Source organism: Dendrobates tinctorius, unplaced genomic scaffold, assembly GCF_039654945.1.
Source record: "Dendrobates tinctorius isolate UK_male_01 unplaced genomic scaffold, ASM3965494v1 ptg000388l, whole genome shotgun sequence".
NCBI lineage: Eukaryota > Metazoa > Chordata > Amphibia > Anura > Dendrobatidae > Dendrobates > Dendrobates tinctorius.
In genome coordinates, this window is record NW_027362054.1 from 6,834,757 (window position 1) to 6,856,243 (window position 21,487).

The 21,487-nt window shown below is 44.0% G+C and overlaps 1 protein-coding gene across 1 annotated transcript in view; it reads right to left on the minus strand.

Annotated features, from left to right (window-relative positions):
• Positions 1-21,487, minus strand: part of MCRS1 (microspherule protein 1) — a 39,161-nt gene that overhangs the window by 9,007 nt on the left and 8,667 nt on the right. Inside the window, exons 3-11 of the mRNA XM_073563401.1 lie at positions 21,245-21,406; positions 21,036-21,145; positions 20,818-20,926; positions 14,557-14,695; positions 13,986-14,061; positions 13,500-13,528; positions 13,122-13,214; positions 9,186-9,268; positions 9,018-9,105 (exon numbers count right to left, since the gene is read on the minus strand). Of these exons, the coding sequence (XP_073419502.1) occupies positions 9,018-9,105; positions 9,186-9,268; positions 13,122-13,214; positions 13,500-13,528; positions 13,986-14,061; positions 14,557-14,695; positions 20,818-20,926; positions 21,036-21,145; positions 21,245-21,406 (889 nt within the window). The remainder of the gene's footprint in view (positions 1-9,017; positions 9,106-9,185; positions 9,269-13,121; positions 13,215-13,499; positions 13,529-13,985; positions 14,062-14,556; positions 14,696-20,817; positions 20,927-21,035; positions 21,146-21,244; positions 21,407-21,487) is intronic.

The following is a 21,487-nucleotide window of genomic DNA, read 5'->3' on the forward strand; positions in this document are numbered from 1 at the left end:
GTCAGGAGCTGTGTGGAACTCTAGGAACTTCCTCCATACCCTGATATAAATCTTTGCAGTAGCCAATTTTCGACTCTGTAGGAGGGTATTGACTAGTCCCTCCGTGAACCCTCTTGCTCTCAACATTTCCCTTTCAAGTTCCAAGCCGTCAAGTGGAGATTGTCCACTTGAGGATGGAAGAACGGCCCCTGAGAGAGGAGCTTGTGGGTTGAGGGGAGCACCCAAGGGTCTGTCACTGACATTGCCTGTAGGCACGAAAACCATGGCCTCCTGGGCCAAAATGGCACTATTAAGATTATTCTCGCCTTTTCTGCCTTAATCTTCCTGATAACCTGCGGCAGTAGTATGATTGGGGGAAAGGCATATGCCAATCTGAACTGCCACGGGGCTTGGAGGGCATCCAGAATTTCCAGACAGTCTGTCACGTTCAGGGAGGCGAACCTTCGCCCCTGTCTGTTTTGTTTGGTGGCGAAGAGATCTATCTGGGGAAGACCCCACAGTGACACAATGTCTTTGAATATTTGCCAGCTCAGGCACCATTCCCGTAACGTGTGGCGACTTAGGGAGTCTGCTTCCGAATTGTCTCTTCCTCTTACGTGGAGAGCCGAGAGAGACAAAAATTGCTTTTCGGCTAAGGATAAGATTTTTCTTGTGGAAGACATCAGGCTGTTTGATCGAGTTCTGCCTTGCCTGTTCAGATATGCTACCACTGTGGTGTTGTCTGAAAGGGGATTCTCACGTGTTCCCCTTGTAGCTGTAGAAAGAAGTGATATAACGCATGACTAACCACATTCAGCTCTTTTAAGTTTGAGGAATCTTGTCTCTCGCTTATATCCCACTGGCCTTGGGAGAAGGTCCCTCCCATATGAGCCCCCCATCATGTAGGGCTGGCATCAGTAGTAACTATACAGGAAGGTGTTATTACCCATGGCACTCCTCCCGATAGATCATTGTCATCTAACCACCATGCTAGGGAAGTTAGGACTGTTTGGGATAAGGTGATTTTCTTTGCCAAATTCCCTCGGACACCAGCCTCCTCTAGGAGAATCTGGTGTTGCAGTTCCCTTGTGTGGAACTGGGCCCACTGAACCGCTGGGATGCAGGAGGTAAGGGACCTTAAGAGGGACACTGCTTCCCACAAGGGCATGCATGGTTTGTCCATTGCTAATGTGATCTTTGTTTTGATCGTTGCAATCTTTACCTGTGGTAGCAGACATTTTTGCTTTATGGAGTCTAGTTGGAGGCCTAGGAAGGACTGGACGGATTGTGGCTTGACTCTGGACTTCTTGAAGTTTATTATCCAACCTAGAGCCTGTAGGGATAAGATTGCGTCAGCAACTCGTCTATTACATTGTCGAGTCGAGTTCCCTATTATTAAGAAGTCGTCCAGATAGGGAATTATCAAGGTGTCTTTCTGGCGTAGGAAGGCCATTACTTCCAGCATCACCTTTGTAAAGACCCGTGGTGCGATGGAGAGGCCGAATGGCATGGCTGTTAACTGGAGTTGTGTATGGTGCCCTCGAGGGACACCGCCACTCTGAGGTATTTCTGATACCTGTAATGGATAGGAAGATGATAATAAGCATCCTTTAGATCTAGGCCCGCCATCATACAATTGGGGAAGAGAAGTTTAATTGTAGATCTAATAGACTCCATCTTAAATCGCTGATTTTTGACAAATGTATTTAGCTTTTTCAGGTCGATGATTGTCCTGAAAGAGCCATCTGGCTTAGGTACCAGAAAGAGGGGAGTAAAATCCTCTCCTTTCCTGCTCTTTGGGCATATGGACCAATACTTTTTTGTCCAACAAGCTTAGAATCTCAACTTCCAGGGCCTGCTGATGGATTGGTGAGTTGAGAGATGTTATAATAACAGAAAACTCAAGATAAAAAGCGGACGGCACCGCTGTTACCGTGTGACTTCAAATGATGTGCGGCATACAGAAGCCCAGCAGCTGGGAATCTCGGGTGCCAGACCTGGAAACAGTCAATCCTGGGAATCCATGCAAAGAGAAGAGGTCACACTCATCGAGATGAAAGTTTCACTGATTTATTGACATATCATGAACATGTCAAGTCGGGGGAGTGACATAAGGAGTGCAAGAAAGGCTGACAATGGCCGTTTCGCGCTACTCGAGCGGAAGCGCTCGAGTAGCGCGAAACGGCCATTGTCAGCCTTTCTTGCACTCCTTATGTCACTCCCCCGACTTGACATGTTCATGATATGTCAATAAATCAGTGAAACTTTCATCTCGATGAGTGCGACCTCTTCTCTTTGCATGGTTATAATAACAGAGTTATGGGGGACATGATGGAACTCTATCTTTAGCCCATTTCTAACAATGTCCAGGACCCAAGAACTGGCTGTGATTTTTTCCATTCTCGGAGGAAAAATTTTAGTTTTCCTCCTACTGGAGGAACTAGCCCTTTAGTTTCTGTCTCTACGGGAGGAGGATTCCTTAAATATGACACCTTTGTTCTTGTCCTCCTTTGTAGCCCAACGATTCTGGTTTTCCGTTGGCCTTCCTCTGCCAAATGGCCGTCTCCTAAACGCCCTCCTATAAACTGGGAGAGAGGAGTTAGGGAAGCCCTTTTTCCTTTCTTTCGCCTTGGTGAGGATCTCATCTAAGGTTTTCCCGAACAGAAACTCACCCTCACAAGGGATGGCACAAAGCTTTGCCTTGGATTGAGTATTGCCTCTCCAGCTTTTAAGCCATAGACTACGCCTGGCGTTATTAAGTAAGCCTGCTGTCCTGGCTGCCAAGTGTAACGAGTCAGCAGAAGCGTCTGCTATAAACGCAGCCGCACCACGGATCATGGGAACAGCGGCTCCTAATCTGTCTCTGGAGGCCTTTTGGTCTATTTGCTGGTCTAGTTGATCAATCCAGACCAGCATAGAACGGGCCGTGCAAGTGCTGGCTATTGTCGGCTTAAACATGCCGGTAGCTGCCTCCCATGCCCTTTTCAGTGAGGCATCGGCCTTACGGATGAGTGGATCTTTTAGTACGCCTGCGTCCTCTACCGGTAAGGCTGATTGTTTTGAGGTAGAGGCAACCGCAGCGTCCACTTTCGGGACCTTAGACCACATTACCAACACCTCGTCACTGAAGGGGTACCTTCTCCTTGAGGCCGAGGGGAGATAACCTCTCTGGTCCTGTTTCTCCCATTCTTTCTTAACCAGGACTTTTATGGCTGGTATAACAGGGAAGGCTCTCCTCTTCCTATCAGTTAGTCCTGCAAACATTATTTCTTGCGTTGTTTGTGGCTCCCTTGTGTCTGTGCACCCCATGGTGTTTCTCACGGACTTAACGAAGTTGTCCATGTTCTCTAAGGGGAAAACGCCCCTCCATATCTGAGGAGGATGACTATGTGAATGCGTTAGAGCTATCAGAGATCACAGCCTAGTCCTCGACAGAGTCTTTCGCTGGCCACAGTCGGTTTCTTAGTCTTAGTATGTGTAGGTGTACTACTAGACTGGGTTAGGGCCCGTAACTTCTGTGGCTGATACTGATGTCACAGTCTCATTAATGCATTTTTTACATAGCCTTTTTTTTCTTTTAGGCCTGAGGAGGAGACGTAGCGAAGAGAAGAGGGAGAGAGGAAGAGAGCAAGAGAGAGGTATCTGTCAGCTTGATAGGCAGAGAGTTGTCCACTCACCCAGAGAAGCTGTAGGTACCGGATTCTGTGGCTTCTGTCCGAGGAACCTCTGCCAGAGTGGTCCTTGGATGCCACCGTGTCACCTGCTGGGGGATACATGCTCTGTCCTGGGGAAGACATGCTTGCACACTGAACCTTCTGCAGCAGGGTTTTTTTTTTTGTGCTCCACCATTTTGCCGGTACCTACCTCCTGGGAGCGCCTCCTCAGGGTAGGCGCGGCTAATTTGTGCCTGCTCGGCCTGGTATACAGCCGCCGAGCAGCTGAATATCGTCCCCCTTTTTTTTCCTTGCAGGTTCTGCGGGGAGGGGGCGGGGAGCGCTTTTACATGCTTATGGGTGGTCTCGCGATGCTCCTGAGACCGCGCGTCCGCCCTGCCGTTGGGGATTCTCCGGTGACCTGGAAGTTTCCCCTTACGACTTCCGGTATCGGCGCTGCATGTGCGTCCTCCCTCTGAGCGCTGAAGCCATGGGAAAACGGAGGCTGCATCTGTTCCCTCCGGTTCTGCGCTCCCACACGGACCGGGACGGCCATCTCTGTACCCCGGTGGCGTGTGTATATGCAGGAGAACCTTGGGCGGCCTCACCCGGACCCGTTGTTTCGGCTGTTCAGACGACGAGGGAGCCGGATTACAGCACTCCCCCGTCGCTGCTTCTGGACCGGAACCCCTGCCATTTCCACAGAGACTGCACAGGCGGTTCCCTTGGCCCAGGTATGTCTGCAGAAGAATCCTGCTGTTTCCCACCGGAACAGGAAACCAACTGGTGAGAAAAGGTGGACCGCCCTCTTATCTCTGTAGGTTTCCTGTTCCTATGGGCGGATCCCTCTCTCCAGTGGGTGCTGTCGTGGCGAAGGGTAAAATATATATATCAACAAAAGTTAGTTTAATATGGTGTAGGTCCACCTTTTGCGGCGATTACAGCCTCAATTCTCCGAGGTATGGATTCATACACGGTGTGAATTGTTTCCAAAGGAATTGTAGCCCATTCTTCAGTTAAAACACCCTCCAGTTCTTTGAGCTACGATGGCGGCGGAAATTGACGTCTAACTTGAATGTCTAAAATCGACCATAAATGCTCAATAATGTTGAGGTCTGGGGATTGTGGGGGCCAGATGAGATGCTCAACTTCATTCCTCGTGCCATGCTTTAACGATTCTAGCTGTATGAATTGGTGCATTATCATCCTGAAAGATGGTGTTCCCCTCCGGGAACAGTGCTTGAACCATAGGATGCACTTGGTCGCCCAAAATGCCTAAATAATCTCGGCTGTTAATTCTTCCATGAAGGGATATCATTGGTCCGGCTAACCTCCATGAAATAGCACCCCAGATCATCACAGAACCTCCGCCATGTTTTATGGTTGGGAGAAGGCAGTCTGGATGGAATGCTTCTTTCGGCTGTCTCCAAACGTTCACTCGGCCGGAGCTCAGAAATAGGGTAAACGATGATTCGTCTGAGAATATCACGTTTCCACTGCTCGAGGGAGCTATTCTGGAGGTTTCTACACCACTCTAAATGCTTGGAAACATTTGTCATTGAGAGCAGCGGTTTTCTAATTGCAGTACTTCCGTGGAATCCAGATTTGTGCAGTTCCCGATGAAGTTTTCGTGGAACCTGGGTTCTGTAGGTGTTCATTGCGCTCAGCAGTAATTTTCGGAGCTGTGGTCTTGCGATCCTCTCACAATTTGCTTTAGAGTCCGACGGTCTCTCTCAGTCAACTTCGACTTTCGGCCGGACCTGTGCTTTGCTGCGGACGTTTTTCCTTCTCTTTCAAACGCAGTCATTACTTTGGAGACAGTACCTCTTGACATGCCAAGCATTCGGGCACTTTCTGTTACACTAGCGCCTGCCATACGAGCACCAACAATTTGGCCTCTTCGAAAATCCGAGAGGTCTGCCATTGGTATCAGGTTCTCATCAATGTTCTTACAATTCTGCAAAACAAACAGTTAATTTAGGCTGGTTTCAGACTAGCGCATTTTACATGGTTTTTGCCACTGCACTTGGGGACACTTTCAAAGTTTTCCCAATTTTTCGGACTGACTGACCTTCATTTCTTAAAGTAATGATGGCCACTCATTTTTCTTTCCTTGGCTGCTTTTTTCTTGCCATAATACAAATTCTAACAGTCTATTCAGTAGGACTATCAGCTGTGTATCCACCAGACTTCTGCACAACACAACTGATGGTCCCAACCCCATTTATAAGGCAAGAAATCCCACTTATTAAACCTGACAGGGCACACCTGTGAAGTGAAAACCATTTCCGGTGACTACCTCTTGAAGCTCATCAAGAGAATGCCAAGAGTGTGCAAAGCAGTAATCAAAGCAAAAGGTTGGCTACTTTGAAGAACCTAGAATATAAGACATATTTTCAGTTGTTTCACACTTTTTTGTTAATTATATAATTCCACATGTGTTAATTCATAGTTTTGATGCCTTCAGAGTGAATCTACAATATTCATAGTCATGAAAATAAAAAAAACTCTTTGAATGAGGTGTGTCCAAACTTTTGGTCTGTACTGTATATATGTAATCGATATTACATATTTACAATTTATTACAGTTTTTTGTGTTCTAAAGTTGTATTCCAATAAATATATATTATGTTCTATCTAAATATCTTGATTATTGTATCATAAAAATGATTCAATGTCTGATGTTCACATTGTACTACAATACATTTTTCACTTAACTATAAGCAATATATGTGGGAGTCGGAGTCGTTTAGTCGGTGTAAGGGAAATTGATGAGTCGGAGTCGCAGGTTTGGCTTACAGACTCCACAGTCCTGTGGGCAACACAGGCAGTGTGATCTGTTGTGGTCAAGAAGATGTGCATATATACACTATGACTTATTTCAGCTAAGACAAACCCTAGATCCTCAGGCTATAGTCACACCATCGTAGCCAGGATCAAACCTGGGGGGGGCAGAACCCCATACTGTTCCGCAGAACCTCATACTGCACACCTCAGCTGCTGCAGAACCTCATACTGCACACCCCTACACTTGAAAATAAAGCCTGCACCATAAGAAGATGTGGTGATGAATGCAGTCTATTTATTCCAACTATCAATTGATGCTGATGTGTTACTAAGGATGAGCAATGCCTGTCCTGGGCGTCCTTTTGGGCAGCTATGAGTACCTGACTGGTGCTAAAAAAAAAAAAAAAAAAAAAAAGGAGTGTTAGTCTGTGTGCTACCCGGCTTTCATTCTTTTTGGTACAGATATGATATGGATAGACAGAATATGGATAAATGGATAGATAGAGCAAATTTCTAATCTGCTTTTGCTATTCAAAACATTATCTATGAGCTCAAAAACCTTTCAGGTGATGCGGTTTTTTAAAAAGCTGATCTGCTTTTGCAGCTGAAAAACGTATCCACAAAAAATGCAGGAATAATGCTGTGTGTGAATGTAGCCTTAGATCAGGAATAGAACATATAGGACATTTCATAACTTTCCCAAATTCCTGTGAAAAAATATTCAGCACATTCTGCATTGAATTACTGTACCCAATTTATTATATATTTTAGGAGTCGGTCCATTTTATACCGACTCCACAGCCCTGGTAGCCCTTAGCAATCAATCTCTAAGCATCTTTCATTTCACCAGAGCTGTTTAAAAAGCGGAGATTGGTTGCTATGAGCAACAGTTTTCCTGCCCCACAACATCTTAGGCTAGTTTCACACTAGCATTTCACTGACCTGAGTCGGTCTGCGCACGGCCGCCGCTAAGCTCCTCCCCCTGCCACGCCTCCTCCTGTCAGCTCTGCCTATGGGTGCATGACGCTGCATGTGACCTGTGTACCCTATCTTTAGCATTGGGTACGCAGGCCGTGCGCAGGTATGCGTTTGCCGGCGCATGTGTCCTTTTGACAGTGCGCCGACCGGCGCCAAACCCACTGTGTTGCATTTTGGTGCGCTCGGCGCACCTTCAAAAGGACGCATGTGCCGGCAAACGCATACCTGCGCTTGGCCTGCGTACCTAATGCTAAAGATAGGGTACGCAGGTCGCATGCAGCGTCATGCGCCCATAGGCAAAGCTGACAGGAGAAGGCACGGCAGGGGACAGAGTTTAGCGGCGGCCATACACAGACCGATGCAGGTCAGTGAAAGGCTAGTGTGAAACTAGCCTTAGCAGACACTGACCGGGTGGTAGAAATCTAGCATCCCCGGGAACATAAGCTCCCAGCCATTGTCTGCCAGCTAGAAAGGAGCAGAGAGCACATGACAGAAATTAATCACCCCCTCCTCTATTACTGCCACGCTCTATTGTTACTGGCGTAGAAAATCGCATCATCAGCGCCCGCACACAGAGCCACACCTCCAGGCTACATAACAGCACATCTCCAGGAACTCCCTGCTCAGCGCCACCCGGCTCGAGACTATGGGATGGAGTATGTGTGATGGGTATATGGGCATGAGATTATGGGATGGAGGATGTGTGACGGGTATATGGGCATGGGACTATGGGATGGAGGATGGGTGATGGGTAAATGGGCACGTAACTATGGGATGGAGGATATGTATGATAGGCATATGGGCACAGGACTCTGGGATGGAGGATATGTATGATGGGTATATGGGCACTGGACTATAAAATGAAGGATAATCATAATTTGTTATAACTAACCACAGTTAGTTACTATGCCCAGGCAGCGCCGGGCTCTTCAGCTAGTACTAAAATAAATGTAATTCTTTTCAATTTTCCTCATAACCAAGATCCTATACTCTGTGCCCCACATCAATTTTGTGACCCTTCCTTGTATCTCTTTTAGCTTCCACAACTTCCAGAACACAACTGCAAATTCCAGATGAGCAGGTTGCACTAATTAAAGGGGTAATATTACAGCCATGTCCCATGAGTTCAGACACGATATTGCATGCTGTTATTTAGCCAGTGATATACAAGTAGACACATATTCTTCTCTACAAGCGACTTCTAGTTTCTCTCTCTCTAGGCATATGATGCCCAAGTATTAACAGTGCCCATGTGCAGAAGTTTAACTTCCTCCACAACGAAACTCATCTGCCAAATGGATGTCTGTTTTTCCAAGTCAACTTGTAACTTAGAACATACTCCAAAGACTGCACTATACTTATTCTACATAGTGTTATTTCTAGTTTAGCAGGCTTTTACCAAACTATCAATCCTGCCTTCTATACCATTAACTGCTGTATAATAGAGGATCACGCAATGAGCTTTGGGGTACACCTCTTATAACCAGAGACTATTGTGAAAAGGTTTCTGAATAAGAACCTCAATAGCAAGATCTATAAATTGAGATATATCACCTTTAAATGTGGCCATTTATAAATCCATTGCAGCTGACCTAGAGATCTTATCACACCCAAAGTTACCTTGTTTGCGGGAAATCTTCCATGCTGGGCCCTCTAGTGACAGGTCCACATCAATCTGGTTGTCCTTAGTGGCTCTACCTAGCGTTATCTGATGAGAAGATAAAACAGTTTTATTGAAAAAAAAAAAGACAGCAATAAAAGCCGCATTTTTAAATTAAAGTATATTACCTCTCGAGACCTCATGAGATATCGCACCATGCGCCCACGTAAAACTGCCAACGTCTGTGTGTCGAAATCTGGAGAGCTCATTCCTGCACACAACAAAACTCATTATAGTCACATAGTAATGTATTAGTATCAAATAGATACTGGTCCCAGAGGTGGCTCCAATACTTGTGTCTAATACACCGTCAAGTCACTTTCTTAGCACTTAAAGGGAACCTGTCATGTCCCCAAATATGCAGGTCAACAGTGTTCTAAATTTTCCTAGATGCTATACTGAAAGCCCAGCTGCCAGGCGGAAACTAATTTTATTCCTGCCGGCAGCCTTCGGTTTTCAGTAATACAGGCGTGCTGGTGCGACTTCATCCAGCACTCAGTATACAGTGATCAGAGGGTGTTGTGTAAGCACACCTTTAGCAAATTAATTGACCGAAATCTCTGCAGCGTACCAATGCCTTCCAGATAGCCGTCAGACAAACGGTCTGGCCAGCCGGTATCTCGCCATCTTTCCCATACACGGGAGCGTTTGGTCTATTGAGTGCGTCATGTTCTCTATAAGAGAGTCACTGCCAGACGCCTCCGGCAGCGGCTGAACTCAAAGAATAAAAGGATCAGCAGTCTGAAATCAGACATGCAGGATGCTTACCACCCTTGACAATCATCTGTCGGGGGCTTCAATACCCATTAGACTGTAAGCTGAACTTGTCAATATCAACCAACATTAGTCTAACGTGTATGGGGCCTTTACACAGTATTTGTGTATTGGTAACAGGTAAGTATGAAGTTAATGCAAAGTGTTATAGACTTGGCTACAGACTTTTTAATGACTTATCCTTCTGATTTTACAGACACACTATTCTGTCTATCGGCCGGGCAATCAACTCTTACTGTCAGCCATTGGGAGGAAAGAGTGATCTGTACATTAATAAAATAATTGGCATTTTGTGATCTTAGTATTAAATCTAACGTCAATGTAAATACAATTCACTGACGTAGCATTAAACATAACAGACTGTTGTATGTTTTGTATGCTACAGGGGGTACGGAAAGTATTCAGACCCCTTTAATTTTTTCACTCTGTTTCATTGCAGCCATTTGATAAATTCAAAAAAGTTCTTTTTTCCTAAATGTACACTCTGCACCCCATCTTGACTGAAAAAAAACAGAAATGTAGACATTTTTGCAAATTTAAAAGAGAAAAACTGAAATATCACATAGTCATAAGTATTCAGACTCTTTGCTCAGACACTCATAATTAAGTCACATACTGTCCATTTCTTTGTGATCCTTCTTGAGATGGTTCTACTCCTTCACTGGAGTCCAGCTGTGTTTAATTAAACTGATAGGACTTGATTTGTAAAGACACACACCTGTCTATATAAGACCTCACAGCTCACAGTGCATGTCAGACCAAATGAGAATCATGAGGTCAAAGGGACTGGCAAAGGAGCTCAGAGACAGAATTGTGGCAAGGCACAGATCTGGCCAAGGTTATAAAAGAATTTCTGCAGTACTCAAGGTTCCTAAGAGCAGAGTGGCCTCCACAATCCTTAAATGGAAGAAGTTTGGGACCACCAGAAGTCTTCCTAGACTTGGCCGTACAGCCAAACTGAGCAATCGCGAGAGAAGAATCTTGGTGAGAGAGGTAAAGAAGAACCCCAAGGTCACTGTGGCTGAGCTCCACAGATGCAGTAGGGAGATGGGAGAAAGTTCCACAAAGTCAACTATCACTGCAGGCCTCCACCAGTCGGGCCGTTATGGCAGTGACCCGACGGAAGCCTCTCCTCAGTGCATGACATATGAAAGCCCACATAGAGTTTGATAAAAAAAAAAAAAAAAAATGAAGGACTCCCATACTGTGAGAAATAAGATTCCCTGGTCAAGATAGAACTTTTTGGGGATAAATCTAAGCGATATGTGTGGAGAAAACCAGGCACGGCTCATCACCTGCCCAAAACAATCCCAACAGTGAAACATGGTGGTGTCAGCATCATGCTTTGGGGGTGTTTTTCAGCTGTAGGGACAGGACGACTGGTTGCAATTGAAGGAAACATGAATGCGGCCAAGTACAGAGATATCCTGGATGAGAACCTCTCCCAGAGTGCTCTGGACCTCAGACTTGGCCGAAGGTTCACCTTTCAACAAGACAATGACCCTAACCACACAGCTAAAATAACAAAGGAGTGGCTTCAGAACAACTCTGTGACCATTCTTGACTGGCCCAGCCAGAGCCCTTACCTAAACCTAATTGAGCATCTCTGGAGAGACCTGAAAATGGCTGTCCACCAACGTTCACCATCCAACCTGACGGAACTGGAGAGGATCTGCAAGGAAGAATGACAGAGGATCCCCAATTCTAGGTGTGAAAAACTTGTTGCATCATTCCCAAGACGACACATGGCTGTACTAGCTCAAAAGGGTGCTTCTACTCAATACTGAGCAAAGGGTCTGAATACCTATGACCATGTGATATTTCAGTTTTTCTTTAATAAATTTGCAAACATTTCTACATTTGTTTTTTACAGTCAAGATGGGGTGCAAAGTCAGCTGTTGGTTGACGGCATGCTTAAGACTTTTGACGAAATCAGGAGGGAGTTCCCTCTTAGTCAATCTCTCTTCTCTCAATATCTGCAGCTGCGGCATGCAGTCGATCAACAGCTTAAAACATCAAGAATAGTGGTTCAATCAGATGTGATGGTGAATCTTATAGGGTCACTGAGGGGCACTAGGGGTTTCATCTCCCTCGTATATAGGGTTTTTTTGGAATCATTCCTAGTAAGGCACCCGGCTAAGTCCAGAGGAAAAATGGGAGGAGGATGTTGGACCAATCTCGGATTCTCAGTGGGAGAGCGTATTACAATTCATCCCCAAGGTTTCTATGAGCAAAGCCAGGAGAGTCTCACAACTCTACCTAATACATAGGGTATACAGGACCCCGGTCTGGATGAAGAGGGCAGGCCTGAGGGGAGATTCTTGCTGCCCGCGTTGCTCTGAGGATGGGGCAGATCTCCTATATATGATGTGGTCCTGCCCTGTCCTACAGAACTTTTGGGTACAAACACTTAATTTGACTCAGGAGGTAATGGGAGTGGATCTTATAAGGAACCCACTGATGTGTGTATTGGGATGCATGGAGGATATTGCAGTTGATGAGTGGGGGAAGCTGACCATAGCCAGAATCCTATATGCTGCCAGAAAGCTCATTGCGGCACACTGGTTAGATGACAAACCGCCAGTTAGACAGGAACTGATTAATAAGGTTAACTTTATTATTTTGATGGAACAGAACATATATGCGAAAAGAGGTCAACACATGCAGTTTGAGAATGTGTGGGGTGGCTGGATGGAGCGCCCAGGCCTGGCTTCGGAGGCTCTTATGAGAGAAAGAATGCGTCTACCTATGCGCCCTTGACCCTCTCTGTTGGTACTTTAAACAGGGATCTTAAGTGGCTGTCTCGAGAAAAGATTCAAAATGTGACATGGTGTGTGATAAGTGCAATGATTTAAAGGGATGGGGGATTTAGGATGTAAGTACAGTTATATCGCCTGCCAGGTTGAACATGGTTTATATTATATGCTAAAGTTAAATGTATTGTCAAAGTTTCATGCTGACAACTTTTAAATAAAAATCATCTGATTTAAAAAAGATGGGGTGCAGAGAGTACATTGATGAGAAAAAAATGAACTTTTTTGAATTTACCAAATGGCTGCAATTAAAGAGTGAAAAATGTAAAGGGATCTGAATACTTTCCCTACCCACTGTAACACTTCGGTTTCACTGGTACATAGATTATCCACACATCTTGTACTATAGATAGAGGTCACTAAGTGCAGAAAAGTCACAGCAGTATCTGCTGCATAGCTGAAAGGTAACTTATCACTGCACCAGAGGGGAAAAAAGATCAGGGATGTATTTTATGAAAAATACATTAAAAAACTGACCTGTTATGCTGTCCACCAGAACTTGCCAGCGATGCAGTTCTTGCTCTAGTTGACGGATTTCACGTTTCTGGCGACGGTCCGCAACAGTAAGTTCTGCAAAAAAAAAAAAAAAATTATTTGTGTATATAAATACATATATGGCCTTTCAGGGGGACTGGAAACTGCAGAACAATGTAATAAAAATACTAACAATCGCACTAGTAAACTATAGTACACATACAGTAACGATGTGTAAAGTAGCAGAAAACTTCATCTTTGCAGTCCTCGTTTGCCACTGTACGGCAGTCACGCCAGATTTGCAGCGACTCATTTCATTCACTTTGACAGGAGGTGACCATCTCTGTATTTTGCAAAACAGAAAAAAAAAAAAAAACTTACCATGTTCCAGAACTTCATCTCGGGAATCCCTACAAAAATAATCAAAGGATCAAAATGAAAGAAAAATTAATGGCTGCATAACAGGAGTGAAGTTAACGATATGCACAGAATATTACTCCACTAATAAACGCATATATTACAGTAAGAAAGTGAGCACATCTCACATTTTTTAATTTGGACAGTCAGTATCAAGAAATACACAATGCACCTGGAGGAGAAATCACAGAGCATTACGGTCATGTCGCTGAAATTGACATCAAGACTTGCACCAATAAGTGGAGCAGCTAATTTGTACATGTATCTATAATATACGCGAAGAGTAAATGAAGGCAACGATATAAAGAGGGAAAACCACTCTGAACAAGATGAAAGGATTATACAACAGAACAAAGGAAGAGTTCAGTATCCAATGCTCCAATTCTTGCAGTTTTAGTACTTAAAAAAAAAAAAAAAAAAAAAAAAAAAATTAAAACAGCAATTTCTTACCTAAGTTTAGTATCATCAAGCATGTCCTCCGCATCAGAAAAGTTTAGAATTTGATCCCCTTTGGGTAAAGGCTGAACTAAAATATAGAGAAAGAAGAAAAAAAATGATTACTTTTGGTAGGAGCATCTAAAAGGGGTTGGGTTTCAGCTAAAGAGGTTCCCTTTCAGGTAATCTTCGTCCCCGAGCACAATACACACTATATTCGTTGTCGTCAGGTCCCCCAGTGGATCTCAGTGTTTGCCATTGACGGCAATGAGGACATCATGTCAACAGCCAATCAGTAAACTTAGCGACTCTGATTGGAGCATTCGTCTACACTGGCATACCTGCGGAGCGCACTGATTGGCTGCTACACCCTCTACTTGACTTCTGCGCCACAGCGAATGCAGACATTGGAAGCAGTGCTGGAGACTAACCGGCTGACCTGAGGATGATGACTATAGTGCATTGTTTTATTTTTTTTATATACCAAACTCCTCCCAGCAACAAAGATTACCCAATATGGGGACATCACTTTCCCCTTATAATGTATAGTATAATCAGTAAAACGGGCAGGACATGAGCTACGTACCAGTTTGGTCCTCCAGTAGATAATACTGCTTCATAAGCTGCCAGTGCACCTGGAGAGACTTGGCTGTGCGCGACATGTAGAAAACCTCCGGATGCTTGTTTAGTAAATCCTGAAACGTCTCCAGCGTGGGCTGAGAGCTCTGTAGGGAGTACCGGCAATGTCACAGAATGTGGAGAGCGGTCGGTGCTTCAGGATATAGCCACACAGACTATAGGTTTAGGTAACCCCTACATGAATGAAGCCACAACACTTATTCTGAGGGTCATCAGACTAGATTCCCCCCGCTAGCTGCAGACTATACCCGTGTGGCGCGATTATGTTCTAAATTACCATATGTTATATTATGTGCTTGAAAACTATAAGTATCAATTATATAGAGACTACGCCTTGGTATGTTGGATGATATAGCTCTATGTGTTTTTGCAAATTTAACTCTTTATGGACTAGGCAACTTTGTTTTTTCCTTCCCTTCTAAGAGCCAGAGCTTTTTTATTTTTCCATTGACAAAGCCGGATGAGGCTTTGCTTGTTCTAGGATGTGTTTTATGCAATTCCGCCATGTTTTTTTGAGTTTTGTTTTAATAGCGTTCAATTGCCAATGTACCTGACTTATGGATGCAGTGATACCAGATAGGTTTACAATTTTTAATGAGGAAGAAGGAGGAATCAAATGTACATTTCTATATTTTATTTCTATTTCTTACTCTTATCGTCTGCTCACTTATACTATACATTCCATTGCTGCAGTAAGTAGTGTAAATCATGATATTCACTGGCTCTCAGTCTGTGGCTGAGCTTCACAGGAGTAACAAGATGGCAACCAGAGTAACCTATCTGTGCCTTGTCATCGTCACTGGGTGGGGGAGGACACCGCTGTCTGAGATTGACAGCTTCATCTAAATGGTTATCATCAGCAATCAGCTGGGCACGGTTATTAGACACCGCTGATGGCTATGTAGAATAAAAGTGTCATCTATTGCGTATGGAGAACTTTGCTCCTGGACCTCCTCCACCCACGGGAACCCCGACAATCACTTTCATGTACATGATCATGCATTAACCCCTAAACGACATGACATACCTATATGTCACGGTTGGATAGGGGTTCCCGACCAATGACGTATAAGTACATCATGGCGATCGCGCACGGCACGGGAGTGGTGCACCAGCACAATCGCCGCTGGGCTCCGTTGAAATGATAGCAGAGCCCCCTCTCTCATTGCCAGGAGGGATGCCGCACCGACCCTGGCTGGTTAATTATATCGATCGGAACATTTAGGAGGCTGAGAGAAAGAGGGGGTTTCTTCTCCCATCCAACTGGTGGCTTCGCAACGTCATCATGAAGACCCAATCATCATCATGATGATTTCTAGGTCTGCCAGCAAAGGTAAGCCTGTTAAGACCATGTTGAGAGCATTGCAATGCATAACAGAGATCAGAATAATAAAATTTAAAGTCCCAGACAAGGGCTAAGGGGGAAAAAAAAAAAAAAAAAAAAAAAAAGTAAAAGAATCCTAAAATAAAAAAAATAAAAAAATATTGTACCCATAAATACCTATTTTTTATGTAAAAACAAGCAAAAACTACACATATTTGGTATCACCGTCTCTGAAAAAAACTCTTCTATAAACCAGTCACACTAGTTAGCTCCTTCAATGAACACAATAAATAATAAATTAAAAAGAGGCAAAAAAAAAAAAAATACGCTTTTTCATCATACCGGAGAACAAAAAATTCCAATAAAATGAGATAAAAAAAGGAATATAAATAAAAATCGGATCACTGAAATCATCAGCTTGGCCTGCAAAACACAAGCCACTAAACAGCGCAATCAGCAGAAAAATAATAAAGTTATAGCTCTCAGAATAAGGTGATGCAAAAACATTTTTTTTTTTCTGTAAAATTGTTTTTAATTGTGTAAGTGGCAAAAGATTTAAAAAAAAAAAAAAAGAAACCGAAAAATAAGGCTGCCTTGACAATTTTACCACATACGGAACAGCATGAAAAAAAAAAAAAAAAATCCTGAATTGCTCTTTTTTGTTCATTCTGTCTCCCAAAAACTGGAATAAAAAGCGATCAAAAAATGTCATGTGCCTGAAAATTATACCAATAAAAACGTCAGCTCGTCCCACAAAAAACAAGACCGCACATGAAACTGTGGGCCAAAATATAGAAAAATTATAGTGCTCAGAATATGACAATGCAAAAGCGTGCTTTTGAAGAAAAAAAAAAGCATCTTTTAGTGTGTGACAGCAGCCAAACATAAAAACCAGCTATAAATCTGGCATCGCTGTAATCGCACCGGCCCAAAGAATAAAGTTGACTAATCACTTATACCGCACAATGAACGGCGTAAAAAATAAACAAATTCTTCACATGCCGTTTTGTTCATTCATTTTTTCATTCTGCCTTCCAAAGATCACGGTAAGGCTCGGCGAAGATTTATCTTTCGCTCTACGCTGAGCGCTTACACTGGGGTTTCCGTGTAAATCTCTGAAATACGTGATTTAGACAGAGCCTCGGCGGAAGATTCCCTATAATGAGGCAGATGGAGGCACCGTGGACGCTGACTGACCTATGATCCGGCGGTGTCTGTCTTATTAGGATTGCATAAAAGTTCCGTCGGCCACTGTTTTATGCACTTCTAAAAAGAAGGACAGTGCTGAACAGAGGCCAGACAGAGTCCAGAGTAACTCTGCTGCCTCATTAGCTCATTATAGTGAATGAATCCATCGGGTGGTTTCATTTGAATCACGTCAGTGTTTTAGTTTTTTCACCATTTTTTTAACCCCACTATGGGACTTGATCATGTGATTGTTTGGTCACTTCTTAAGTAAAATGCAATCTTTCCAAATTGAAGTGCATTTTGTCCGACCATATTATACTGATATATTGTGGGAGTAGTAAAGGGCAAGAGTGCAGTTCATGCTAGACAGCCCTGGGATTTACAGGAACTGGAGGCTTTTTGCCAAGAAGAGCGGGCAGCTTTACCCTCTGAGAAAATAAAGAACCTCATCCACATCTACCACAAAAGACTTCCAGCTGTCATTGATGTTAGAGGGGGCAATACACGGTATTAAAGGGAATCTGTCACCGGGGAGGGGGGGGGGGTCTGGTGCGGTGGGTGTCACAAGGTCCTGTGCATCCCATCTTCTAGCGAGATGTCCTCCTCCTTTTTTCTGCCGCGGCTCCTGCGCAGGCGTACTTTATCTGCAGGCGCCGGACCTCTCTGACCTTTCCCGGCGCCTGCGCACTGCAGTACTCTGCTCTGCCCTCAACAGGGCAGATAAAGTACACCTGCACAGGAGCCGCGACGGGCATCAAGGAAGATGACGTCATTGCTAGAAGATGGGAGGTGCCGGACCGTGACACCCATCGGACCGGACCGCCCCCTGGATGAGTATAATCTAACTCGTTTTTCTTATCTTTCAGGTTACATTGGGGGCTTATCTAAACTGTGTTCCAAATTATTATGCAAAAAGATTAGGAGTGATAAGGTTAGAATTTTTTTGTCATTTAAACTCATTGATGGTGATGTGTGTCAGGGCTCTTTATATCACTGAAAGCAATTGCAGATACCTGTGCAAATTAGTTTGGCAGGTGTGTCCAAATAAAGGCAAGACTACTTAAGAAGGCTGTGCCACATTATTAAGCAGCCTACATTTTTTGCCAAAATGGGAAAGAAAAAGGATGAGTCGGCTGCTGAGAAGCAACAAATTCTGGAGTATTTAGGTCAAGGCATGACTACAATCAACATTGCCAAGACATTTCATAGTGATCATCGCACAATCAAGAAGAATGTAGCTGATTCCCAGCACACACGTGTGCAGGCTGATAAGGAAAAATTGAGGACTCTTTCCAACAGGCAATTGCGTCAGGTTAAAAGAGCAGCTGCAAAAATGCCTTGGCATAGCAGCAGACAAGTTTTTGAAGCTGCTGGTGCCTCCAACGTCCCCCGAAGATGCAGGGTCCTTCAGAGGTTTGCAGCTGTGCGTAAGCCATCCTGTCAACCACCTCTATCCACTGCACACAAGCAGAAACGGCTCCAGTGGGCCAAACGATACATGATGACTGACTCCCAAACTGTTTTGTTCACCGATGAGCGCCATGCAACGCTCGATGGTCCAGAAGGATGGAGTGGAGGATGGCTGGTTGATGGACACCCCATGAAAACACGGCTAAGGCGCCAACAAGGAGGAGGTGGAGTAATGTTTTGGGCTGGAATCATGGGGAGAGAGATTGTCGGCCCCTTTAGGATCCCTGAAGGGGTAAAGATGAACTCCATAATCTATGTGGAGTTTCTAAAACAGCACTTCCTGCCATGGTTCAAGAGGAAGAACCGTGCTTTCCGCAGCAAGATCATTTTCATGCATGATAATGCACCGTCTCATGCTGCAAATAGCACATCTGCATCTCTGGCTGCTATGGGCATAAAAGAGGACAAACTTATGGTGTGGCCACCATCTTCCCCTGACCTCAACCCCATTGAGAACCTCTGGAGCATCATCAAAAGGAGTGTCTATGATGGCGGGAGGCAGTTCACATCTAAGCAACAGCTCTGGGAGGGTATTCTGTCCACAGGCAAAACAACTGAAGCACAAACCATCCAAAAACTGACAAATTCAATGGACAAGAGAGTTCAGAAGCTTCTTTCCAACAAGGGGTCCTATGTGCAAATGTAACATCACCTAGAATAAAGTTTTGACTTGAAAACTGTTTGATTTCATTTTGTAATAAGCTGATAATGCTTATAGTTTCACAATTGACCATTTTTTTGTTCAAAATAAAAAGGTTAAACTCTGCTGTGCATAATAATTTGGAACATGCATTTTCAGTGTTTCTTATTTTTAAAAATATACTGTTTTCATAGGCAGTTTGTTCAAAAACATTGCAATTATACTAGAATAGTAGATGACTGGAAAATAACAATGACTGCAATTCATATAGGTAATTTAGAGGAAATATGAGGAAATATTTTTTGCATAATAATTTGGAACACAGTGTACAGCATTACAGAACGCTGTAGATTATCCCCTGATGGCGGTGGCTGCATCTCAAAGGCCAAAAATGAGGTGACAGATTCCCTTTAAGAAATGGGGTATGTGAACTTTTGATCAGGGTCATTTGGATGTTTTGGGTTGTCATTATGATTTAGGCTAAGTGCAAACGTGGATTTTCCTCCTGCGGATTTTTCCGAGCAGATTTGAAGAAATCCACAGGTCAAATGACCTGCATTTTTCCTGCGGATTTCTTCCTGTTTTTGTGCGGTTTTCCCCCTGCGGATTTGGAGAATGGAGCAGGTGGAAAACCGCACAAAAGAAGTGACATGCTGCATTTTTTGTACCGCACAAAACCGCACAGAAAAAACCGCAGCGTCTGCACAACGTTTTTTTTAATTTTTTTTTTTATTGATTTACATTGTACTGTAAATCACTTTGCGGATCCGCAGCGTTTCTGCGCGGTAAAATCTGCTGCGGAGCCGCAGGAAAAATGCATCGTGTGCACATGGCCTCAAAATGAGAAGACACAGTAGTTTGACAATAAATGGCTTCACCCAACCACTAACCATGAGTGGAGAAAAAGTTTAGGTGTTATTCCTATTCTCTATAAAAAAAAAAAAAAAAAAAAAGGCCAAGAAATCAAAAATTCTGCTGGGGTATGTAAACTTTTGAGCACAACTGTATGTGATACCACTAAGGCACAGAGGTCACCATGTACTGTGGAATTTAAAAAGGTAATCTGTCAACAGGTTTTTACTATGGTAATCTGACAGCACCATAATGTAGAGACAGAGACCCTGATTCCAGCAATGTATCACTTAGCTTACTGGCTGAAGCAGTTGTGAAAGTAACAGTTTTCTCAGCTTCAGATCAAGCCGATCTCACTTGTTGAGGTGTGTATAACCCTGCACATCACAGCTTACTGTGCACATTGTATAGGGACAGAGAGCTGCTAATCAGTGCTGGGGGCGCATTTGGACTAGGAGGCACTAGGCCAGTTGTCCTCTAGTGATAATCTTCAACTGATTAAACACTGAATGTATTGAAACAGTAACACACAGCCTAGAAAGTGACATCACTGTAATCCGTATCACGTCCCCTACGACATGGTGCTCTTGGATTACATAGTAAACACCTGCTGATAGATTCCCTTTAAAACTGCCGAGTTTAGAATTTTTTGAGCAGGGAGTCAGATGTATGTCAACACTGACATTGGAGCACAATAAATTCAGAAAGAAGTTGTCACACAGTCTCTCCCTCACCGAGCTGATTGTACAGAGCAACTGTTCTTCTGCTTTATTAAACAGCACTTTACTTTGGATGGCAGCGATCGCTTCTGGATGCAGCTGTCTGATGGCTTGGCATGCCAGTCTACGAAACAATGTAATAAAGAAAAGCACTCATTGCCCATCCTGTTAAATTACACTTTAAATAAAATTACATTTTCTAATCGCAGACCTAAAAATGAAACAATACTCACTTTGAGATGACGGGGTCGTACAGAAGAGCATACCACCTCTCCTGTATTTCATTAAGAGTGAAGCGACAGCTGAACTTCACGCCGAGATGCACGGCCTGAAGATCGTTGGTCTGCAGATCGAGGGGACAACTCGTGTTACAATGTGGTAGGAATAACAATGTAACAACATAACTAAATTTCAGCCTGAAAGAACAGAGGCGAAATCCTACCTGCAGGACGGTATTGATTAGAAGCAAGTCATCAGTCGGCTTCCATCTGCCCAGGTCCTTGGTTACCTGCAGCGGCTGCTTACTCTTCTTTATCCTCTTGGTGATGCTGGGGCTCGGTGCGGGGGACGGTGGAGCTGGAGTGGGCACCGTCTTGCAAACTTGCTTCAATAAAAGACACAATGGGGCATTTTTGCATCATATTTATGGCACTGGGGCATGCTTTATCAAAAAAGGACCCAACTA